General features: G+C 36.0%; 1 protein-coding gene across 3 annotated transcripts in view; it reads right to left on the bottom strand.

Moving 5' to 3' along the window:
• Positions 1 to 21,216, bottom strand: part of LOC112056296 (uncharacterized) — a 70,923-nt gene extending 49,707 nt beyond the window's left edge. For 2 of the 3 annotated variants that reach the window (XM_052889397.1, XM_052889399.1), the window contains exons 1-4: positions 21,062 to 21,216; positions 17,197 to 17,718; positions 15,349 to 15,541; positions 294 to 410 (exon numbers count right to left, since the gene is read on the bottom strand). In XM_052889397.1, coding sequence (XP_052745357.1) covers positions 294 to 410; positions 15,349 to 15,541; positions 17,197 to 17,291 — 405 coding nt within the window. In that variant the 5' untranslated portion in view covers positions 17,292 to 17,718; positions 21,062 to 21,216. Of the gene's footprint in view, positions 1 to 293; positions 411 to 15,348; positions 15,542 to 17,196; positions 17,719 to 20,970 lie in introns of all 3 variants that reach the window. The other variant, XM_052889398.1, reaches the window with a different exon arrangement.
• Between the last annotated feature and the right edge of the window lie 826 nt (positions 21,217 to 22,042).

The raw sequence follows: 22,042 nt of genomic DNA, 5'->3' as shown, positions 1-22,042 counted from the left end.
ATGTACAATCAGCGACCAAAAAACATCCCTACACGATGTGTGCCAAACACAGCTTCTTGACACTCAATTCAAGTAGTCACATTTGCAAATTCAACCTTAAACTCAATTCTTAAGATTGAATTTGCTCTGAATTTGGGTTTTTATTGAATATTGGACTACATTTAAAGGCCTTTAGGTATAATTTTCTTTACCAATAATTCTAAAACTGTCAAAGCAAAATTGACCAATTTTTATATGAAATTTTCTACATGATTTTGCGTGCTTTTCATTATAAGAGGTCAATGTTGTAGTACCTTAAATGTCTTTTCCTTGCCATGCACAGTCTTCTCCTTGGCGGGCAGCACGCTGGAGTCGAGGTGGTGCGCCGGCTGCGAGATCTGGTGACCGTGGCCGTGGAGGCCGGATGTCATCTGCAGAGCAAGACAACACGAGTTAATATTTTTTTTAATAACAGGCAAAGGTTGACCCATAGACATACTAAAATTGCCATAAAAATTGATCATTCCAATAAACCAAACGAAAATACCGTATAGCAAGATACCTTAGAGCAAGTGAAGATGAGACGACTATCTTAGCATATTTCCATAAATTCACTGTGCGGGTGCTGGGTCCATCGCTTGGCAGAGAGAAAAATTCCGAACAGAACCTTGGACTTGTGACCAATGGGCGTAGGGTTAAGGATATCCTAGACCTTAGTAGGGATTGTAGTATTCTTTGTATATGAAAGTCATACAAGAGCGTCTACTGGTCCGAATGGTACGGATCGCACGAATCTACCGTAAAATTAAAAATACGATACGTACGATGCGGATCTGTTGACGTCTGTCTTAAAACTCCATTTCTCCGCTCGTGTTGTTCTCCCTGCCTAGCGGAATTTGGTAAGATCTTATTATAGCAGCATATAAAAACTTGCTGCAATTCTAGTGAGGCGAAAGTCTTTCTTTAACCAAGTTATAATGAGATATTGCTGATAATCCTCTCGCACGTACTTCTACGCGTACAAACTACTAACCACAGTAGTTACTAGCTAGAGGTAGTGGTAGTACTTCCCCGAACGATATATCTAACATAAATTAATACTATAAAATCTATCTATAATCTTGGTCGCTAACTATGGGCCTCAGAAGAAGGCTCAGAATTACACAGCGGGCGATGGAACGAGCTATGTTAGGAGTATCTCTGCGTGATAGAATCAGAAATGAGGAGATCCGCAGAAGAACCAAAGTCGCCGACATAGCTCAACGAGTTGCAAAGCTGAAGTGACAATGGGCGGGGCACATAGTTCGAAGAGCCTATGGACGTTGGGGTCCCAAAGTGCTGGAATGGCGACCCCGCACTAGTAAGCGCAGTGTTGGTAGACTCCCCACCAGGTGGACTGACGACATCAAGCGAGTCGCAGGGATTTGCTGGATGCAGGTGGCTCAGTATCGTGATGTTTGGAAGTCCCTACAAAAGGCCTATGTCCTGCAGTGGACTACTATCGGCTGATATGATGATGATGATGAAATCTATCCAGTACCTTTCAAAACAAACCGTTTATACCGTACGGGGCAACATTTGAAGCGCAATTCTGTAGTTAAATTGAGAGCAATTCATTGCAAATATCGAATATCCTGTTTACAACTATTCTTGTCGAGTCGCGAGGCCACAGTCGAGATAATTCCGTTCGGGAGTCTCAGGATTAGATACCTACCTTATACCTAATGCCTACGCTGTGGACAGGAAAAGATGACTGTAAATAATTGACATAACACCTACGTATGTTTATCTTATAAATAAAATATTTATCTTTATATAAATAATATCTTAATTCTTAGTAGTATAATATTTATCATTAAGAATAATAAATAATTTTTAATAATTATATTGTGTGGCACAGTGGGTGACCCTTATTTCTGCTTACACGGCCGTGGGTTCGAGTCTGACAACTGTAAATTATTGTGCTTGTGTGTTTTTTTTTCATTCTATACAAGTTAGCCCTTGACTATTCTCACCTGATGGTAAGTAATGATGCAATCTATGATTGTTTATACATAATATAAGTATATAAACATATGATAAAAATAGCAATTTTAGTAGACAGAACACATAGCCTAATCTTACTTTGGGACTAGATAGTGAGGTGTGTACTATCCTAATATATTTATTGGGATTTTTCTGAGTAGAATCTACTTTGCTAGCCAATAGTAGATTCATTAAGTTATAATAAATTTCATAATATAATAATTACATAGTTAATTTTATTATATTTTTCGTTTTGCGTTCAATGGACAGGCAAAGATCTGTGTCCATACAGCCTGTTCGATAGTATTAAAATAATTTAATGTAAATATAAACTTATTTAAAATTAATGAATTCTTAAATATAAAAGAAAAGCTTTATTTAGTTAGCTATTTTGCTTTGTGTGTACAAATAAATAATCTTTGGCATTTAATTTTATTCTTTGGCAATTAAAAATAATAATGTTATTATTAAATTAAGTGTCTTAATCTTACATGTTTATAACTTCTCTGTGAGTGGTTTCTAACAAACAATTTGTTGGTAAACTGGTTTCTATGCCACACGCCCCCTACTGTGCCACTCAAAATAATTTAACAACGCGTTTCATCTATGCATTTTACTACTACATTCAAAGAGAAAGCAACGTCCCGAATTAGATTTAATATAATAAAAAAATAACCACAAAAATCAAATAGCCACATACCCAAGATCCATCCCACGTTGAACGATTACCAACATGTTAAATTGTCCATATTTATGTAATTCAAGCACTTAAATTGCACACCTTTGCCGAGTTTTTGCATGTAAATAAAAAAAAAATAACAAGTGTACGCGAACTGTCACTGTCAATGGCGGAAGCGGATTTAGTACAAATTATTGTAGAGCTTGCAATAAATAGTTTTCTAATCAAACTCTAATATACAGGAAGAAAATTTTTTTAGTGCGGATATTTTTATATTTTGTACATAAACAAAATTTAATGATCACGTATTTTTTCTTTTTTTTTTAACTCAAAAATAACAAAATTATCGTTAGCTAAAGTTATTTACTTTTGAACAGAATTTTAGGGTCACCCTATTGTGCGTTTATTTTATTTTCGTTTGATACCTAAAGAACGTCACCAGATCACTTTTAAGCTGAATATATCTTGTTTAGTAATAATATGTACATTATTTTGTTATTTTAGAGACATAAATTAAAAAAAAATTAAAATATATCGAACTGTTTGTAGATTTATATTCTATTAATGATACAGAACCACGAAAAAAAATATCCGCACTAAAGACCGAATCACCCTGTATAATAAACCAAATTATACTAAACTTTGTTATTTAGGAGTGGAAAAATTGGCGGGAAGGAAAAACCAGCGAAACAAAATCTATATATATAACAGTTACCATAATTTGTTTTATGTCTAATTAGCGGACACTCACAACTACGTCCGCCCTGAGACCTCTTTACACCGGCCCTATAGCAAAATACGTTCTTAGTGGATACCTACTAACTATAAACTAACTCCCTGGCAAATTTAGCTATGTACATCAAGCGGTCCTCGGTTTCGTGATGAATTTGGTTTGTACATTTTGTACAGATTTGTTTGTGGTTGTTTGTACAGATTGAATTTGCATGTGGGGCCATGCGCAGTTGATCGACTACAACTCTTTCAATTTTAATTACTACTTAACCGTGATAGATTAATAAACTACCTAGTTCTGTGTTTTTTTTTTCGCGATAAACAACCGTTTAGCTATCAGAGGGAGGGTAGAGTACTTAACTAACAAAAATTAGCACTTTAAACTTTAATACTTCCATTGTATTACATAAATAGCTAAAAACAAAAAAAAATTGCTTCTTAAAAAAAGTAAAACCATTTTTTGCACCAAACAGTTAGACAAAACACTCAAAAAAAAACAACAAACCAAAAATCTCGCAAAATATCAAAATAGTTTTCTTTCAATTATGTAGAATCAAAATAATTATATTCGTATATTTCAAACGACACTAAAAAGTTTTCAAACAACACTTCCGGTTGACACCAAAAAATTAAAAAAAAAAAAATTAAAAAAGCGCGCGAAATGTCAATCCTAAATCGTGCAGCGTTTGTGTGACACTGGCCCATACTTCATTCATAACAGAGCAGCGATAAAGGCACAGAAAATGCAGAGTGTTAGGCACGTGACACACTTAGCTAAAAAACGCTTATGCGTTATAAACATAGTTATTTTTAAACACTCTTTATTATATATTTAATAGTCCAAAGTCCATAATTACGTGATATGATGTAGCTATAAGTAAATAGAATAAGCCTTGTTATTTTTGCAATACTCGCGTTTTTCTCCATTCAAAATATACATGCAACCTTGCATAAATTTTTAAGAAGCTGACTATGAACTTAAGGGACACCATTAAAGTGAAAACGTCCTCATATATACCATGTGTGCAAAAAAATATACGCAAAGTCAAAGTCCGTTTATGACGTTTGTTTGTTTGTTTGTAGCAAAATCAATAGCCTACATCGACTGATAGATATAATAAATACTACTATTTTTTTGTTAAAAAAAAAACAAACAAACTTCGGACACATACACACATATACGGACATATTGCACACTTGGGATGCATGGAAACAAAGGAAAGAAAGAAAATAGAGGTATGGCTTCTTTTTGCCTACCTATGGGACGGATAAAGCCAACGCCTTATCCGCCGGTCATTTGTCGGGTACTGAAAATTTATTTATTTATTATAGGCTTAGCTTAAATACAATATTAACCGACTTCAAAAAAGGAGGAGCTTTTAAATTCGACGCGTATGTTTTTTTTACCTTCTGATCACTTTGAAGGCGGTGCCAACACAGTGATGCATTAAATAAACAAAAACAAAAAAATTTAACCGACTTAAAAATCACAAAAATAAACTAAAAAGCGAAAAATAACTTTGTAAGTGCTAAATTCTGGTCACTTTGAAGGCATTGTCACCTCCTAAGAAATTATGAAAAGTCAGATTTGTCAGATCTGTTGTGACTCTACCACCGGTTCGTAAAGCAGGATAGTGCTAATAGCAACCAAATTTAATTGAATATAACGGCATCTCTACTCACCCTTTTAAACCCCGCAGCTTTAAGATGAATGGGAGACCTTTATTTGGTCAGTGCGCTTTTCTTTTTTTTTCTTATAGAATATAAGAAAGCTCAGTTATAAGTTATATTTTTCTTTCTATCTTACTGTACTCGAAAGGACTTGAAAGCGTTAGTGATATCGGCTATCGCATCGCAGTTAATGTGACAGCATTAATTAGGATTTATCTAGACTGTAAACAAATTCGAATATTCAACAATCCATTTTAATGTTAAAAACCGTTAACAAAACGCTTAGTCCTAGATCAGCCTAATAATTAAGGTGCATTACAACTGACGATGAGTATGACGTCATCTGTACTCGGAAGGACTTGCGAGGCGTCAGTGATATCGGCTATCGCAATTGATGTAACAACATTCCGAGCCTCGCAACGTTACATAATTAGGATATATGTGGACTGTATATAAAACAAATATTTCAGACTGTATATAAAACAAATATAAACGAATATTTCAGAATCCAATTTTATGTTTAAAGAACCGTTAACAAAACGCTCAGTCCTCGATCAGCCTAATAGTTAAGGTGCATTACAGCTGACGATAAGTATGACGGCATCTGTACTCGGAAGGACTTGCGAGGCGTCAGTGATATCGGCTATCGCAATTGATGTAACAACATTCCGCGCCTTACATGGCGTTAGCGTAATTAGGGTTTATCTCGATTATAAACAAACCTTAACCGACGATTTGGGGAGGACATGTGATTACTAGTATATACGAGTATAAAGGTCATATTCACAGTCAATTTATTCGATACTAGCAGACGCCACGCGGTTTTGACCAGCGTAGTTAAATATATAACCTACCAGCTGCCGCCGCGCGGTTTCACCCGCGTGGTTCCTGTTCCCGTAGTATACGGGGATAATGTAGCCTTCCTCGAAAAATAGGCTATCTAACACTGAAAGAATTTTCCAAATCGGACCAGAAAATCCCGAGATTATCGCGTTCAAGCAAACAAACAAACAAACTTTTCAGCTTTATATTATTACACATTATATATGAGTACGACACTCACATATAACGTGGCTTTCTAGTGGTAAAAGAATTTTCAAAATCAGTTACGTAGATCCAGAGATTACCCCCTACAATACCACAAACTTTACCTGTTTATAATATTAGTATAGAAGTATAGATAGTAGATATATTTACTCGAAGGAGGCAGATGAACATAATTAGGATACCTTGCATGTTGTAGAGTACCTCCATCAAGTAAGTATCAACGTTTAAAAAGAGAACTCTTATTTATACTTAGTAGCACGCGAATTCATCCACGTAAAAATTCAGTTTACACAAATCAATCCCGTATGAAACATGTTTTTTTTCCGGAATAAACATCTAACGGTTGCTCAAGCAATAACCTCCTTTATCTACCAGTGAAAGTCCCAGAGAAATCGGTTTAGACGTTCCAAAGATCCGGACAAACCAGACAGACAGACAGACAAAAATTAAAAAAAAACATTGATTGAATTTTAGTCTCTTGACGAGTAATTATACTCAGCTGAGAAAACATATTTATTTAGAAACAGACAGACACATCAATTTAATTTATCACTATCATCATTATCAACCCATGTTCGGCCCACTGTTGAGCACAAGTCTCCTCTCAGAATGAGAGGGGTTAAGCCAATAGTCCACCACGCTGGCCCAATGCGGATTGGCAGACTTCAGACATGCAGAGAATTAAGAAAATTCTCTAGTATGCAGGTTACCCCACGATGTTTTCCTTCACCGATTAAGACACGTGCTATTTAATTTCTTAAAATGCACATAATTGAAAGATGGAAGTGCCTGACACTTTATTTATATATTAGCGGACGCCCGCGACTTCATCCGCGTGAAACTCGATTTAAACTTTCAAGTAACCCTACATTTTTTTAATTTTTTTCTGTCATAAGAACCTTCTCCTGACAAACACATAAAAAATAGTCCAATCGCGTTCACGCGTGATGGCGTGACCAAGGGAAATTTGGATTAATTTTATATATATAGATATCCTACTCATATTGATAATAATGTTGTGGCCGCATGGGAAAAGACCCACGGTGGTTCATAGACCGAAGTTTCCATGCGGACGAAGTCGCCGGCGTCTGCTAGTACATAAGATTGCTCAAGACATATTATTACCCAAGCCACGTCACCGAAGGCTACTCTACTGCGTAGACGTTTACCTAAAACAGTAGAATTAATTACCTACATGTTGTCTTGAGGAAATTTTTTGACGAGTCATTTATTAAAGCGTGTATACAGTCACGTTAGCTTTTTGAAAAATGTATGGTCAATCTATTCCGGGAAGTACGTTTGATGAAGTGGTAGTGGATATACCAAGCATCCTTTCGTGAAGTAATATAATAATCAGCCTACTTAAGGCCCACAACAGGGCCAGCCGACCACTAACAAAGTATGTAAGCTACCTAATATAGTTAACATCAAATCAATAACAAATGCATTTTTCGTATTCCGTAAAAGCCCTCATGTCAACTGGGAAATGTCATCCTACTAATATTATAAACGCGAAAGTTTGTATGAATGTTTGTTGGGATGTTTGTTACTCTTTAACGCCGCTACTACTGAAGCGATTTGGCTAAAATTTGGAATGGAAATAAATTTTACTCTGGGTTAACACTTAGGCTACTTTTCATTCCGGAAAAATTCATGGTTCCCGCGGGATTTGTGAAAAACTGAATTCCACGCGGACGAAGTCGCGGGTGTCCGTTAGTATATGATATGCAGTAGGCTAATTCACTAACTTTGGAGTTTTTGACGTTTTTTAGTTGACTTATACGAAATAGAGATTGTATGTAACAAATATCATTCGGTGCCTATTGACAACCCTCGTTGTTATTAGGTATAGAGACATGTCACAGTTGATTTGTAGTTTATTTTAATAGTTTGTTAACAAAGACAGAATTAGTGAATATGCCAGTAGAAAAGGTTGACAGAAGGCACCAGCTTTCATTTTTTACATATAATCACAATTTTGATCAGTTTACATTAAATAAATAGTGAATACGAAATCACGTGACTAAGAATGACTGAAAAAAGCTAGTTAGTGAATCGCAGGTGGTTGAGGCACCAGACACTACACTAATATTATAAAGCTTAAGAGTTTGTTTGTTTGATTGAACGCGCTAATCTCAGAAACTACTAAGCCGATTTTAAAAATTCTTTCAGTGTAAGATAGCACATTTATCGAGGAATGCTATAGGCTATATATTATCCCCATATTCCTACAGGAACGGGAACCACGCGGGTAAAACCGCGCGGCGTCAGCTAGTAGTGCTTATACATTGTGGTGTGTATACACTTTAAAAAATAAACATTTTTTTTCTTCTTTCAGTTTTACGCACCAACGCGCTGTCTATCAATCGTTTTATCAAACGCTTGTATACCAAAAATTTTGAAAAAAAAAAAAAAAAAAGAGTTTAACGCGAAAGCTCAAGCGGCCGCTAGTAATATAATAAGCTCAGTCGAACGTGGTTCAAAAGGTCAATAGTAGGTCAAAGAAGCTCGCCTCTCTGAGGTGTTACATCACGTCGGATTTGTTCCAGGCTTCATATGCCGCAGTACAACCGCAGTCCGCAGTCTATACCTAACCGATGAGTGTATTGAACCCTCGGTTCAATGAAAAAAACGTCTCGGAACGCTCTACAGAAGTGATAACTTGAACCTGCTGCCGTATGCGTGAGGAAAGGGAGTGGCGCCGTAACGCGTTACGTTACGAAACGGTTTACCCGCCCATAAGAAGTTACCACTTTCAAGTCGAAATTTTAATTGTTTTGACGGGTAGCCACTTTAAAATTTGATTTGTTTTGACAAGTGGCCTTTTTTTGGTGATGCAACTCACACTTTATATATTCGTTTTACTAGCGGACGGCGCGACTTCATCTGCCCTTAGACCTCCTTAAACCGGCCCTGTTGCAAAATCCCTTCTTAGCAGACGTCTCCTAACTATAAACTACATCCGCCCCAAAATAAAAATTATTATTAAAAAATGGCATAATAGAAGAACTATCTATTAGGATGTTTATCTATCATCGCAACAGGTCTAACAGTGGAATTCATAGACATTGTAGGGGCGCCCCCAGGGGATTGTTCACCCGCTGAGTGTCGAATTTAAACTCTATGCGTTTAGAGAATTTGACACTCAGCGGGTAAACCCTGGGGGTGCCCCTGCAACGTCTATGAATTACCACTGTTATCAAATCCATTTTCATTTTAAACAGAGCAGTGTGCCACGTATAGAATATTTAGATAGGTATATACGTATAGAAACGTAGCCAAATCTCCATCAGTGGCTGTGTGTGTCACAGTGGCATCCTGTGACATGCGAAAAACCGACAACGACCCCATCACAAGACCTCAAGTCGGACTCCGAGGGGTGATGGTTCGATCCCCGCCTCATTGGTCTATTGTCGTACCCACTCCTAATATAGTTTTCCCCGACTAGTTGTAGGAGGGAAATAGGAATATTGTTCATAAACTATGGCAAATATTCGTTTATAAAAAAAAAAAGACCATCATCACTATCATCATCATTAACAGCCGATGGAAGTCCACAGCTGGACATAGGCCTCTTGCATGGACTTCCAAACAAAACATCCTCAAGCCGCCAGCATCCAGCGGCTTCCTGCAACCCGCTCGATGTCCTCGGTCCACCTAGTGGGCGGTCGACCTACACTGCGCTTTCCAGTGCGGGGTCGCCATTCCAGCACCTTGGTAGTTTAGTACCCCAACGTCCATCGGCTCTTCGAACTATGTGGCCTGCCCATTGCCACTTCAGTTGGGCGACTCACTGAGCTACGTCAGTGACAATGCTTTTTCTGCGAATCTCCTCATTTCTGATTCGATCACGCAGAGAAACTCTAAACATAGATCGCATCACCGCCCGCTGAGTGACTTTGGTCCTTTTTATGAGGGTCACAGTTTGCGACCCAGTCTCGGATCGGAAGAGTATAAGATATAAAAATTATCCCCCAGCAGACAAGTGCTTCGAGGGAACCCTTTGAAAATCACCGTTAAAGATTTTTTAACAGAATTAAAGGTTTTTAAGGTCGTAGCTCATTAGATCCACACCGCCTCGTCGCTAGGCGCCCACTTGTAGTCGACAGGTGGACCACGGATGGACGCCGCGTTGTCACCAGTGAACGTCGCGTGGTCAACGGACTTCCGAGTTTCATGCGAGGCAAGCATGCCAACAGCGAGCTATCGAGTGGTCCAATCGCAGTCCGCGCGTGGACAACTCGTGAGCGAGGCGATCCGGTGATGGTACGGAGTTGATGTATTGTAGTAGTAGTGAACGGATGGCTCTAATGAGCTACGACCTTTAGTCTCTAGTTATATTAATGAAATCAATGTGGCCCACTCGGTGCTACGTCACATCAGTGGCGCAGTACGGCGTTATTACGACTCTGTTACGATCAGCCGCCTCGCGCCGCAAACCGTATTATATTACCCACTTGCATACTTCAAACATTACATTGTAATGCAAACGACGCATTTATCAAAGACTCATTTGATATTTACACTAATATTAAAAAGATGAAAGATTTGTTGTTTTTGTATGTAACGAATAAACTCAAAAATTTCTGGACGGATTTGAAAAATTCTTTCACCATTACAAAGCTATATTATAAGGGAGTAGCATAGGCTATTTTATTTCCCGCATCCCTACGGGAATTGGAACTACGCGGATGAAACCTCGAGGTTCTGTTGTATTAAATACCAGCGAACGCCCACGTGGAATTCTGTTTTTCAAAAATCCCGCGAGAACTATGGATTTTTCCGGGATGAAAGTTTGTGTTAATCCAAATTAAAATCTATTTCCATTCCAAATTACAGCCAAATCGCTTCAGTAGCCGCAGCGTAAAGGAAAACTTTCGCCTTAATAATATTAGTGTGATTTAAAAAAATAAACCGGACAAGTGTGTCAGACTTACCCACCGAGGGTTCCGTACAAATTTGTATACATCTTTTGTGTACTTTCTATTATCAATGATTTAATTACAATACTTTTGTGCTTTTAAATGTTTTTCCTATAATAGATGCATAAACGCAATGCATACCCTGAAAATTCATTAAGTACCTGTATTAGAAGAGGAATTTTCCATTTTATACAACTTGTACCTAGTGCATACCCTAGGGAAAAAAACTGTGCAAGCCACTATAGCTACTAGTAAAATAGGACGGTATTGCCAAATACCATATTTCTAGGCCAACGGAAAGTAAGTAGATGTACTCCGAAAGTAATGATCGCAGATACCCTTTTACTTTTACAAAATTGCTTTACTATTAGCATACTCTTAATTTATATACAATTTAAAAAACTGTCATCATCCCTATTATCCGTCCCCTTTAATATGACGCGAGTATATCAGGATGCAGTGCCCCTCTCATTCCAAGAGGAGACTTGTGTTCAACAGTGAGCCCAATAAATTGTTAATGATGATGATGAGTCGGCCTCTAGTATCGAAGTTACATGACCTGATTCACGAACGAAGCCGAGGGCGACAGCTAGTCGATTGTGGCGGGTAAGGCCTGTGGTGCCGCGCACTGTGTGACGTCACGACTCTAGAGGCGCATTGTTGTTACACAAATGAAATTGAATTAGATTCAATCCCCAGACGATTTGCGGCTAATGAAACCTAGTTGGTCAAGATTGCGGACCTACTATACCTACTAGTAATAATGTGAGTAGTATTTACAGGGTTTATTTGTCATCCCTTAGGAATACGGGGATAATATATACCCTATAGCCTTCCTCGATAAATGGGCTAATCTAACACAGAAAGAATTTTTCAAATCGGACCAGTAGTTCCTGAGATTAGCGCGTTCAAACAAACAAACTCTTCAGCTTTATAATATTAGTATAGATAGTTTCCGTTACCATGGGAATACAGTAATAGAATACAGCTTTTGTTATTCTCTGATAAAGTAGCTTTCCATCAGTGAAAGAACATTTAAAGTCAGTCTAGAACTTTCAGAGGTCATTCACTACAAACATACAAAACCTTTCTTCTTTATAATATCATAGTAGAAGTGTAAATTAACTACCAGACTTCGTTCAGTCAAATATGCGATTTGAATGAAAAAAATATTTAAAAAATGTGATTTTTACTATTTTCCGCGCCATTTTTACGTTTCTCCCTCTCTCCATAAGAACCTTATTTGTAATTTAACGAAAATAGAAAAAAAGAATTTAGCCATTCTCGAGATTTGCGCATATCAATACATTTGGAGAAGAAAATGAAGGTAGAAAACGCATGTCATTTCATAACTTTTTAAATTATGTATGGTTGCTTTATAAAGTGTTATACATATAAAATATATATTAACAATATGTAATTTTTCTAAGCATATTAATTAAATTTATTTTCATTAATTTAAAAACAAGTTAATCATAATTATTATTAGGTGTGACAAGTGATTTATACCCTCATTTTTAATTTGTTTGTTGGTAAACAGTACTCATCAAGAAAGTTACAGGCATAGTCGTGAGTAACAGTTATAGTTGGCGGGTGTTAAAAATACATCTAATTAAAATTTATCGCAGTCAAATTGGAAACTACCACTGGAAATCTTTTATTGCGTTCAATATAAAACTTGCTCACGTAATTATTAGGGTTACCATGATCTAAGTAGTTAAAAGGATAACCGACTGACTGACTGATGTCAATTTGACTGACTAAAGTCATTGATATGCACAGCCGAAGCTATAGCTTGGCAAGTTCGTTGATGACACCTCCATGATATGCGGGCGACGGGGGGGAAGGACTGCGCGGATGTAAAGTCGTACGCTCGGGGCATCGCTACCCCCCTGCCCGCGCAGACCATCGGGAGTGTTACGAACGAATTTGCCAAGCTATAGTAAAGCAAGCTGCAAGCAATTCTGTATAGATGTTTAATCAACTCGACAGTGTGAGTATCGAATTCGTCTCTATCTAAAACGATACTATAGTATAGAAAGAGCGATGGAGACGAATTGGAAAGTTTTAAAACTCGGCGATATTCTCAAAAACATCTGATACTTTACTGAACTTTTGATGGGTTTTTAGATGGATGCAAAGGTTAAAAAAGTGTGTGTCAGCTCCGACGCACGAATGGAATTTACGCTTTCAGATCGACTGTCTAAATAAGTGTATGTTGCCCCGCAGCATACACTATGTACGTCTCAATACTTACGCTTGTAAAGTGAAAGGTGCGCAAGCGAAGTGCACGGTGAGAGAATATGTTGCGCAAAAAAACGTAACGCTGTCATTCGTTCATCTAATTTTACTGCCCATATTTTTTTCATACCGGGGGCTATATATGAAAAATCGATTCTTAGGAGTAAACTCCAAAAAAAATAACAATTCTATTATGGCGAACTGTGAAACCGAGGGTCACTTGCACAGGCGACGGACTTGTCCTAGAAAAATAGATATGATTGTCACCCTACTCATTAGATACTAAACGGCACAATTGTGTACTGAATAAATATGTTTTGGATCGTTTGTTTATTGTCTGACGCGACGCGCAATGTTGTTTGGTCAGCCAGTTCGATTCCTTTACGAGATTTTAACGTGCAGTTTACATTGTAGAGTCAACAGTCAATAATCAATATTGTGTTTACAATAGTACCACTATACGGTGTAATAAGTTCCAACGATGTATTCAGATTCGCATTTAATATTCAGTTGATGATACGATACGAAAGACTTTTTTTTTAATTATGGAAAAATCGAAAATTTTAAAAAGATAGGGCAAAAGTTCTCAAAGTGAGTGACAATGCCCTCAAGTGGACATTAGAGATTTTCAGGGGGGCAGCAGGAAAAGTTTGAATATATTGGAATGACACAGAAGTGAAGGCAAACTTGTAAATATGCCTTGTCTAAAACCGAAGATATTCAATTTTTTTTTTTCTTTACAAGTTAGCCCTTGACCACAATCTCAGCTGATAGTGATGATGCAATCTAGAATGGAAGCGGGATAACTTGTTTGTGAGGAGGATGAAAATCCACACCCCTTTCAGTTTCTACACGACATCGTACCGGAATGCTAAATCAATTGGCGGTACGTCTAAATAAAATGGTTTTTTGTGAGTGAAAACTCACATAAGATGAAGAAATTGAAAAATACATTTAGATATACAATTATACATACATACAATAAAATGAATGGCAATATGGTTTCATTTTTCTTTGGCTTAGAATTAAATGATATACTGTTATTCTTAGGCCACGTAATGACACCGAAATGAGCTAGTTTTTCTTAGCATTACATGGATTCACCGTGCGGGTGCCGGGTTCATCTTATGGCGTAGAGGAAATCTTCGAGCAGAGCCCGAGACTTAAGTAACCCAGAGGGTTGGTACCTTGTGGACTACGGAACCCTAAAAACGGTGCTATGTGAACGTACTTCTATTTATATGAACCTAATAGAAATTAATCGTATTAGATCTATTAACTAACGTTAAATAACATCAACTGCATCCGCTCTTTCTTGGTTTCCTAAGCTCACGTATTAATGAGGTTTCCAATAGGAATGCCGATTTTATGAGTCCCGTGTGAAATGTTGCCTCAAGAGATATAGTATTTTGTTGCTAATTACTCAGACAAAATAATTAATTTTATAAAAAAAAGCAATTTGTACAAAAACACTAAAATCGCCAAAAATTGGGGGTTAGACGCAGAAAGGTAATAAATACCTTACGACATATTAGCCTTACCTACTAAATATACAAAAAAAAATACTATAACCGGTCGAACCGTTTCGGAAGATTTCGTCCACAAACACCTTGACATGATGAGAGATGAGACTTATTTTGACCCTTTGAGATCTATTTCTATTTCCCCCTCGTGCTTCAACATTTTTGCGTAGTAGGTATGTAGAATTGTACTTGTCCTTGTCCAATGTCGCCACTTATCTCCAAAACTACTAGTCCGATCTTGATGCGGTTATTAGTGATAGATTCAGGTTTAATTGGTGCATGTTCTTAGATAGGTGTTACAGTGACAACTCGCCAGGAGGCGCTGCCGTGAAAATTTGTTTATATAAACCAAAACTACTAGCCCAATTTTGATTTTCAGAGATATGTTTGGGTTCGATTGGTGCAGCGACGTCCGGTCGCTTGCCCAGCCTGCACTCTTGTTCTGAACCAGGAACTTGGGCCGTTTATCGCCAATGTTGAGAACCTATGGTATACACTATAGACTATAGACATTGTCCAATGAACTCACCTGTCCATACCGCGAGGAGGCGAGGTGCACATTGCGGTTCTTCAGCGAGAAATCCGGCCGCTTGCCCAATCCATATGTGCTCTTGTTCTGTGCCAGGAACTTCTTGGGCCGGTCCAGCCGCTCCGTGGAGCCATCCGTATCCTCATCGCGCTTCGACGTAGAAGGGATGCCTCTGTATGCGCCTCTTGTGCCCCTACATAAAACTAACCATTACTCACTAGTATTTAAAAGTGGGAGAGACGTGATAGCCCAGTGAATATCACCTCTGCCTTCGATTCGGAGGACGTAGCTTCAAAATCGGACTGGCATCTCAACTTTTCAGTTATGTGTATTTTAAGATATTAAATATGTCTCAAACGGTGAACGAAAAACAGCGTACTATTATTATTTGATTTGATTAGATTTGATTTGATTTGATTGATTAATATTATTTGATTCGATTGTTTGTTTGCATTGAATAGGCTCCGAAACTACCAAACCGATTTGAAAAATTCTTTCTCTATTGGAAAGCTACACTATCTCAGAGTGTTATAGGCCCTATAGCACTCTATAGATTTTTTTGAAAATATTATACAGGAAGAAATTTTTTCAAGTACGGATATTTTTATATTTTGTACATAAACAAAATTTAAGGAACACGTATTTTTTCTTTTTTTTTTTAACTCAACAATAACAAAGTTATCGTTAGCTAAAGTTTAAACATTTAAACAGAATTTGAGGGTCACCCTATCGCTGTACTAAGTAATAGCACAGTAATAGGCAACTACAAAATCAGCTGGTAGGTACTAGGTTAGCGAGCGCCCGCGCCGAGGGCCGTTGACCTTTCTACGTTTATTTTTGTACCTATTATTTTTTATAATAATTAAAGGTCGTCACTTTTGAGTTGAGTATCGATTTTCCCTTCATACTTTATTGGGCTTAGGACCATCAATAATGCGTAGTAATAATAAAAATTATAAACTTTCGATTGGAATAATGAAATACAAATGATGATTATTATTACGCAAACTTTTGCTTTAAAGGATGATTCGACTTAAATGCGCAAGCGACGGCAGATTGTCTGTCACTGGTCGCCCATCGGCAATTCGGCAGGCGTCCTCAGGGATTTTTCGATCCCTCACCCCTGCCACCCCCGTCAGCCGAAGCCGAAGCGATATGACTACTGCCGGTATTTCTTTGTCGGCGTCTTACAAAGTGCCGCCAGCAGTTGCGCAGTTTGTTTGGGAATGTGTCCATTATTTTGTTATTTCTGAGACATAAATTGAAAAAAAAAATTACATAAAATGTATCGAACTGTTTGTAGATTTATGTTCTATTAATGATACAGAACCACGAAAAAAAATGTCCGCACTAAAGTCCGAATCACCCTGTATAGTAAAGGCTATATTATTAAGTATTAATGGAAGGTTCGAATTAGAAACGCCCTTCACCCATCAATAGATGAAAAGTGATAATACACTTTTCATCCATTGATGGGTGAAGGTCACATTAAGTACGTTAAAAAATATGTTGCGAGTAGGTTGGCTAATACGACTGGCCAAACTATATTGATGGTAGGTTAATAATGGTTAATAAGTTTGACCAGGAGATTTTTATTCAACCTACTCAAATCATATTTATTAACAATCCTAATTTTAATATATCACACTTTTCATCCATTAAACAAATGGGTGAAAATCGATACTAATACGGATCTAAGACTATATTATTACATACATCCTTTAGTCACACTAGTCACAAGTTCAGGACTCTGCACGGAGTTCTTCTCTCTACCACGCGATGGACCCTAAGTCTAGTCCTAAGTAACTGAATTCTAAGATATTTGTCTCTCTCTAGTGAAGTAGTTACCTTATAGTCTTCTCTGGACTCTTATCCTGCTTCCTGGTGATGAGGTTGTCTTTCCTCTTGCTACGTAGAGACACGTTGGACGCCATGTTGTCCATATTGCCCCATCAAGACTATATATCAGAAACTATCACACCCGTCATACATTGTGATGATAATAATCTCGAAAAAAAAAAAAACAAAAATGTGATGTCACAATCTCAACGTTTCTAATATTTTGAATTCCATTATATTTTTTTAACTATATTTGAATAATATATATTTTTTTATTATGATTAAAAAATAACTAAAAACTATTTATTGTATTAAATTATTTAAAATAAATAAATAACTAGTTCCGTCTTTTTATTCTCTCTCGCAATGTTGGCATCCTTTTCTTGTAGTGTTTTTTTTAGTTGATTACAAAATCGCTTGTACCCTAAGTTCGAACCAAAAAAAAAAATATTTAATCTAAAATAAGTATAAACAGTCTTGTGGATAATTTTGGAAAGTTATTGCAGGATTTGTTCAGTTTCTTGATGTTATCTGAAACAAAAAAATATATAATGAAATATTTAAAAAACAAATTGATGTTCCATTTTATGGTAGTCGTAGAGTCAGCTACTGAATGTAGAGACTGAAAGGGCCCGGCAATTATACAGGATGTCTCGTAATTAATGGATGATACGCAAATGGAATGGATACACCACCTAATTATCTAAAACTAATTTGAATAGTTCTCCAAAAATCTCTAGGGTGATCAAGTTATATTTTATTTTGGATTTTTCAAACTTTTCTTTCTTGAATCAGTTTTGCTGTAGCTGTTGTAAATAGGCTGATAATAACGAGTTAAACTTTTTTAATAATAAATTTTAATAGCATTTCTAATAATAAAAAACAATGTAAAACATCAAGGAAGAAACAAGAAAATTAGTAACCACAAAACTTTGTGGTCACAGTCTAGTTTAGGGAAATGCAGAATTTCAACAGACATTTCTGGTATGACAAATACTTTGTATTTTTTAAGCAACTACAATAAAGAAGTCATTCAACTACTATTTATTTTTTTAAACATATTTTTGTTATTTAAAAATAATAGTTTTCATAATTTCAAGAGGTTGTGGGTTAGATTCCTAACTCTGGTCAGTGATGGTAGACCTCATTCACCATGTTCGGCTCACTGTTGAGCACGATTCTCCTCTAACATGAGAGGGGATAGTTTATAGTCCACCATGTTGACCTAATGATAGACCATAGATAAAAACTTGGATCAACTTGCACCTCTTCCAAATTAGCCCACCAGTGCATCATCACTTATTGATGAGATTGCAGTCTACATACACACAGTCAGATAACTTGAAAATTAAAGTTATTTTGAAAATTAGGCACAAGTAGATTTACTCTTAATTTGGAGTTGGTTTTACTTGAAAAAATATTATTACATATTACAGACCATAGACAAAGCATTTCTGTAATGAACCCAGTTCAAAAATAGATTATAAATGTTGTAGTCTCTAGGAACATAATCATTTCAATCAAAACCACTCACCATAACACAATAATCAATCAAATCAGTGTCAACTCTGTTTATATACATATACACACTGTGCCAGGGACGGACAACCTTTTCACACCAGTTTGATAATATTTTTTAAACATTTTGTAAATAATCACCAGCATAAGGGCAATTTTTATTTAAATTGTCACACTCGAGCAAAATAAGACTCAATACATATTAATTCTTGTTGAATTTTTCATCAGTCATTAGTAGCTCAACCATAAATGGAATTTTTTCTAGTAGAGCATACAAATCTTTACATATCATAAAATGAAATTGCTTCCTTCCTATCCCTGTCTTTTAATGGCATGGTTCAGGGTTTCAACATAGACTATGTCTGAGGCATTCACTCGCTTAATACAAAATTTACAAAATGTGAAATATGCACTATGGACGATGCAGTGCAGACACTGATAATTTAAATCATTTATTAAAATGGATGGATGATTTTATTTGGGTGGATTTCATTAGAAATCCACCCAAATAAAATCTTTGAAAACAAGATTTGTAGCATTTCAACTCTATGCCATTATTTGTTTTCTCACTACAATGCAATTTTTCAACACTGTGTGTGTGTCACAAATTCAGCTAGTCAAGCTTCTGGGTTAAATTGGTCATTGTTTAATCTTGTAATAACAAAAAAGGTATATTCCTAATAATGCTACAATAATTGGTCTCTGAAATTAAGTCTTGAAATACAACAATTCATGCACCAAAAGTTTGCCATCCCTGCACTGTTTGCTACATATGATTATTAGGTTTATTTTGGTCTATATCTAGATGTTATGCAGATCAATTAGGTGATAAGACTTGCGGCAGCTGTGTGTTATAACTCTGCAAAATATATGAATCATGGATATGTTGTAATTATAGATTGTAAAAGCAAATGTTTAACACTAAACTATGTGAGCGTGGATAAGGCCAATCCATCAAAGATGTGCAAGGATTGATGCGTAAAAAAAAAATACGAGGAAGTGCTGGAAAATTTTAAACTGATTTACTATAGAGTAAAGACTTAAATTGTTGTTATACTCAATTATTAATTAGTACTCAAGCGTGATCACCTGGTGTTAAGTGATAATGCAGTCAAAGATGGTGTGCAAATAATTACTGCTATTTGACACTTTTTAAAAGGGTCTTAAATTGTTCACTATCATTCTACTAGATAGAAAAAAAATTATCATATTTCTTGAGATTAATATACATAAAAATTTCAATTTTTAAATTAATTTATTGAGAATGCGAGCCAAAACGCTGTCAGCCATGCTGGTCTATATTTTTATTTGTGCCATGACATCATGTAAGTCCATAGTACGTCTACAGAAGCTGTGGTATCAATAACAAAACTTATCAAACATCCAATTTGAATTTTGAACCATCGCTTTGACTCTAAGCGAAGATGGAGCCCTTAGAGCAACCGTACTTGAAATACTCTATTATATATTTTTAATCATATACTTTCCAACAGGTTGAAAGTTAAAAAAAGCATTACATAACTTGGCCGCTCTATAAAGTTTAGACTGTCACATAAACAAATAATTTAAAAGATATAATCAAGTTCCTACTTTGTATCTAAATAGCCATATCAATGATAGTAATCAAAGTTGATTATGTTATTGTATGAATGAATATTATGTTACTTCTATGGAACTTGCATAAATATTTTTCAAATAATGATGTAAATGTTTGTGATATGTGAATGACATTTTAACAATGAAAACGACTGATTCATGGAGGGAATCCTTGTTTTAGTACTGTATAAGTTTGTAACTTTGTGTACACTGAATCAGATGGCGATTATTGGCAAATAATACCCAACACACATGTTGCTATATCAAATGAAAGGACAGTACAGTTCTGCACTTCGCACACCCGTCTCCAGAGCCGCGACCGCTCGAGAGGTCAGCAATCTACTTTCGTCGCGTTCGTAACACCAAAACAGTGCGTACGACACATAATTAACTTGAACAAGGTACCGGCAAATAAGATATGCAAACCGAAAAAACACGACGTCCAACACTGCTCCACCATCGCCTCCGTCATTAGGTTTTTCTATAAGTTTCACTCACTTTACTCAGTATTTCACTCACGCAGGCCCCAGGGCTCGCATGCACCGCCTTATAATATAATAAGAATGGCGCATAGCTGAATCGAGACGAATAAATAGAGTAAAAATTGCACTGACAGTCCGTCAAGCGCACAAAGTATGCATTTTTGTGGTGATGGCGTATGGTTTGTACCTTGGAATCCGCATCATCTGACGCACACACCATTTTATAAACTCGTAAACTTTACAGTAACTAGATTGTATTCGATTCTTTTATTACTTACAAATAAAAATCTGGAATCACACCATTGTTTTTTCTTCTGCACAATCAGTGAGATAATGTTGCCAGTACAATAAAAAAATAAAAATGTGGTGCAGCGCAGCAAAAATTGGGTCATCGATCAGTCAGTCGCTGTGAAAACTTTTTTAGAACTTTCACTTTTTTATAATTTATTTAAATAGTTATAAAATTCTATGTAATATTATTTTCTTATTAAAGATTACTTCTTAAAAAGTTAATCGATTAAATTCCTATTTCAAGGTTCACTTGGAGTAATATATTCTTTGGTTCCAAGTAAACAAGAAATTATTCAATCAAATTGTGTGCCCAACTTGAATTCGTACAGATTTTTATGGGCAAAGTAAATCAGCTTGGTAAATGGTAAATGTAGATAAAGCGTAAGACATTCCTTATATATATTTTTATACGTGTTCTAAAGTGTTCTAAAGTATTTGAATAAAGCAGCGAACAAAGCTTAATCATCTTAATATAAAAAAAAAATCTGTATATTTCAGGATTTATTTAAACCTAGTAACTAGTAATGATTTAATTTAAACATATTTTAAAAGATTTTATAAATAAGTGCCAATTTTCAAATTAATCCTACAAGTTTGACAACTAATAAAGTACGGCAGCACAAGTACATTTTTACATAATACGTTTTACGCAATATTTAGGGAAAGAAAAAATATATATGTGTAATGTAGTCTATACAACTTAAAGATATACCTACTGTTTTATTGAAAAATTGTCAAAATACTAATATTAATTCGAAACCAATTGTCATCTATGGCATTTTAAAATATAAATTGTTATAAACCAAAATTGTTCAAAATGGAACGTAAACACAGTTTAGAAAAAGGAAAGGATCGTGCAAAATAAATCACTGTGAATTATATAATTGTTCAAATTACAAAATGATAACACAAAATAAATAATAAAATATATGTGTAATTAACTCTATCAAAATTACCTTTAATTGAAA

This window comes from Bicyclus anynana, chromosome 25, assembly GCF_947172395.1.
Source record: "Bicyclus anynana chromosome 25, ilBicAnyn1.1, whole genome shotgun sequence".
Lineage (NCBI taxonomy): Eukaryota > Metazoa > Arthropoda > Insecta > Lepidoptera > Nymphalidae > Bicyclus > Bicyclus anynana.
This window is presented reverse-complemented; position numbering and strand designations above follow the sequence as displayed.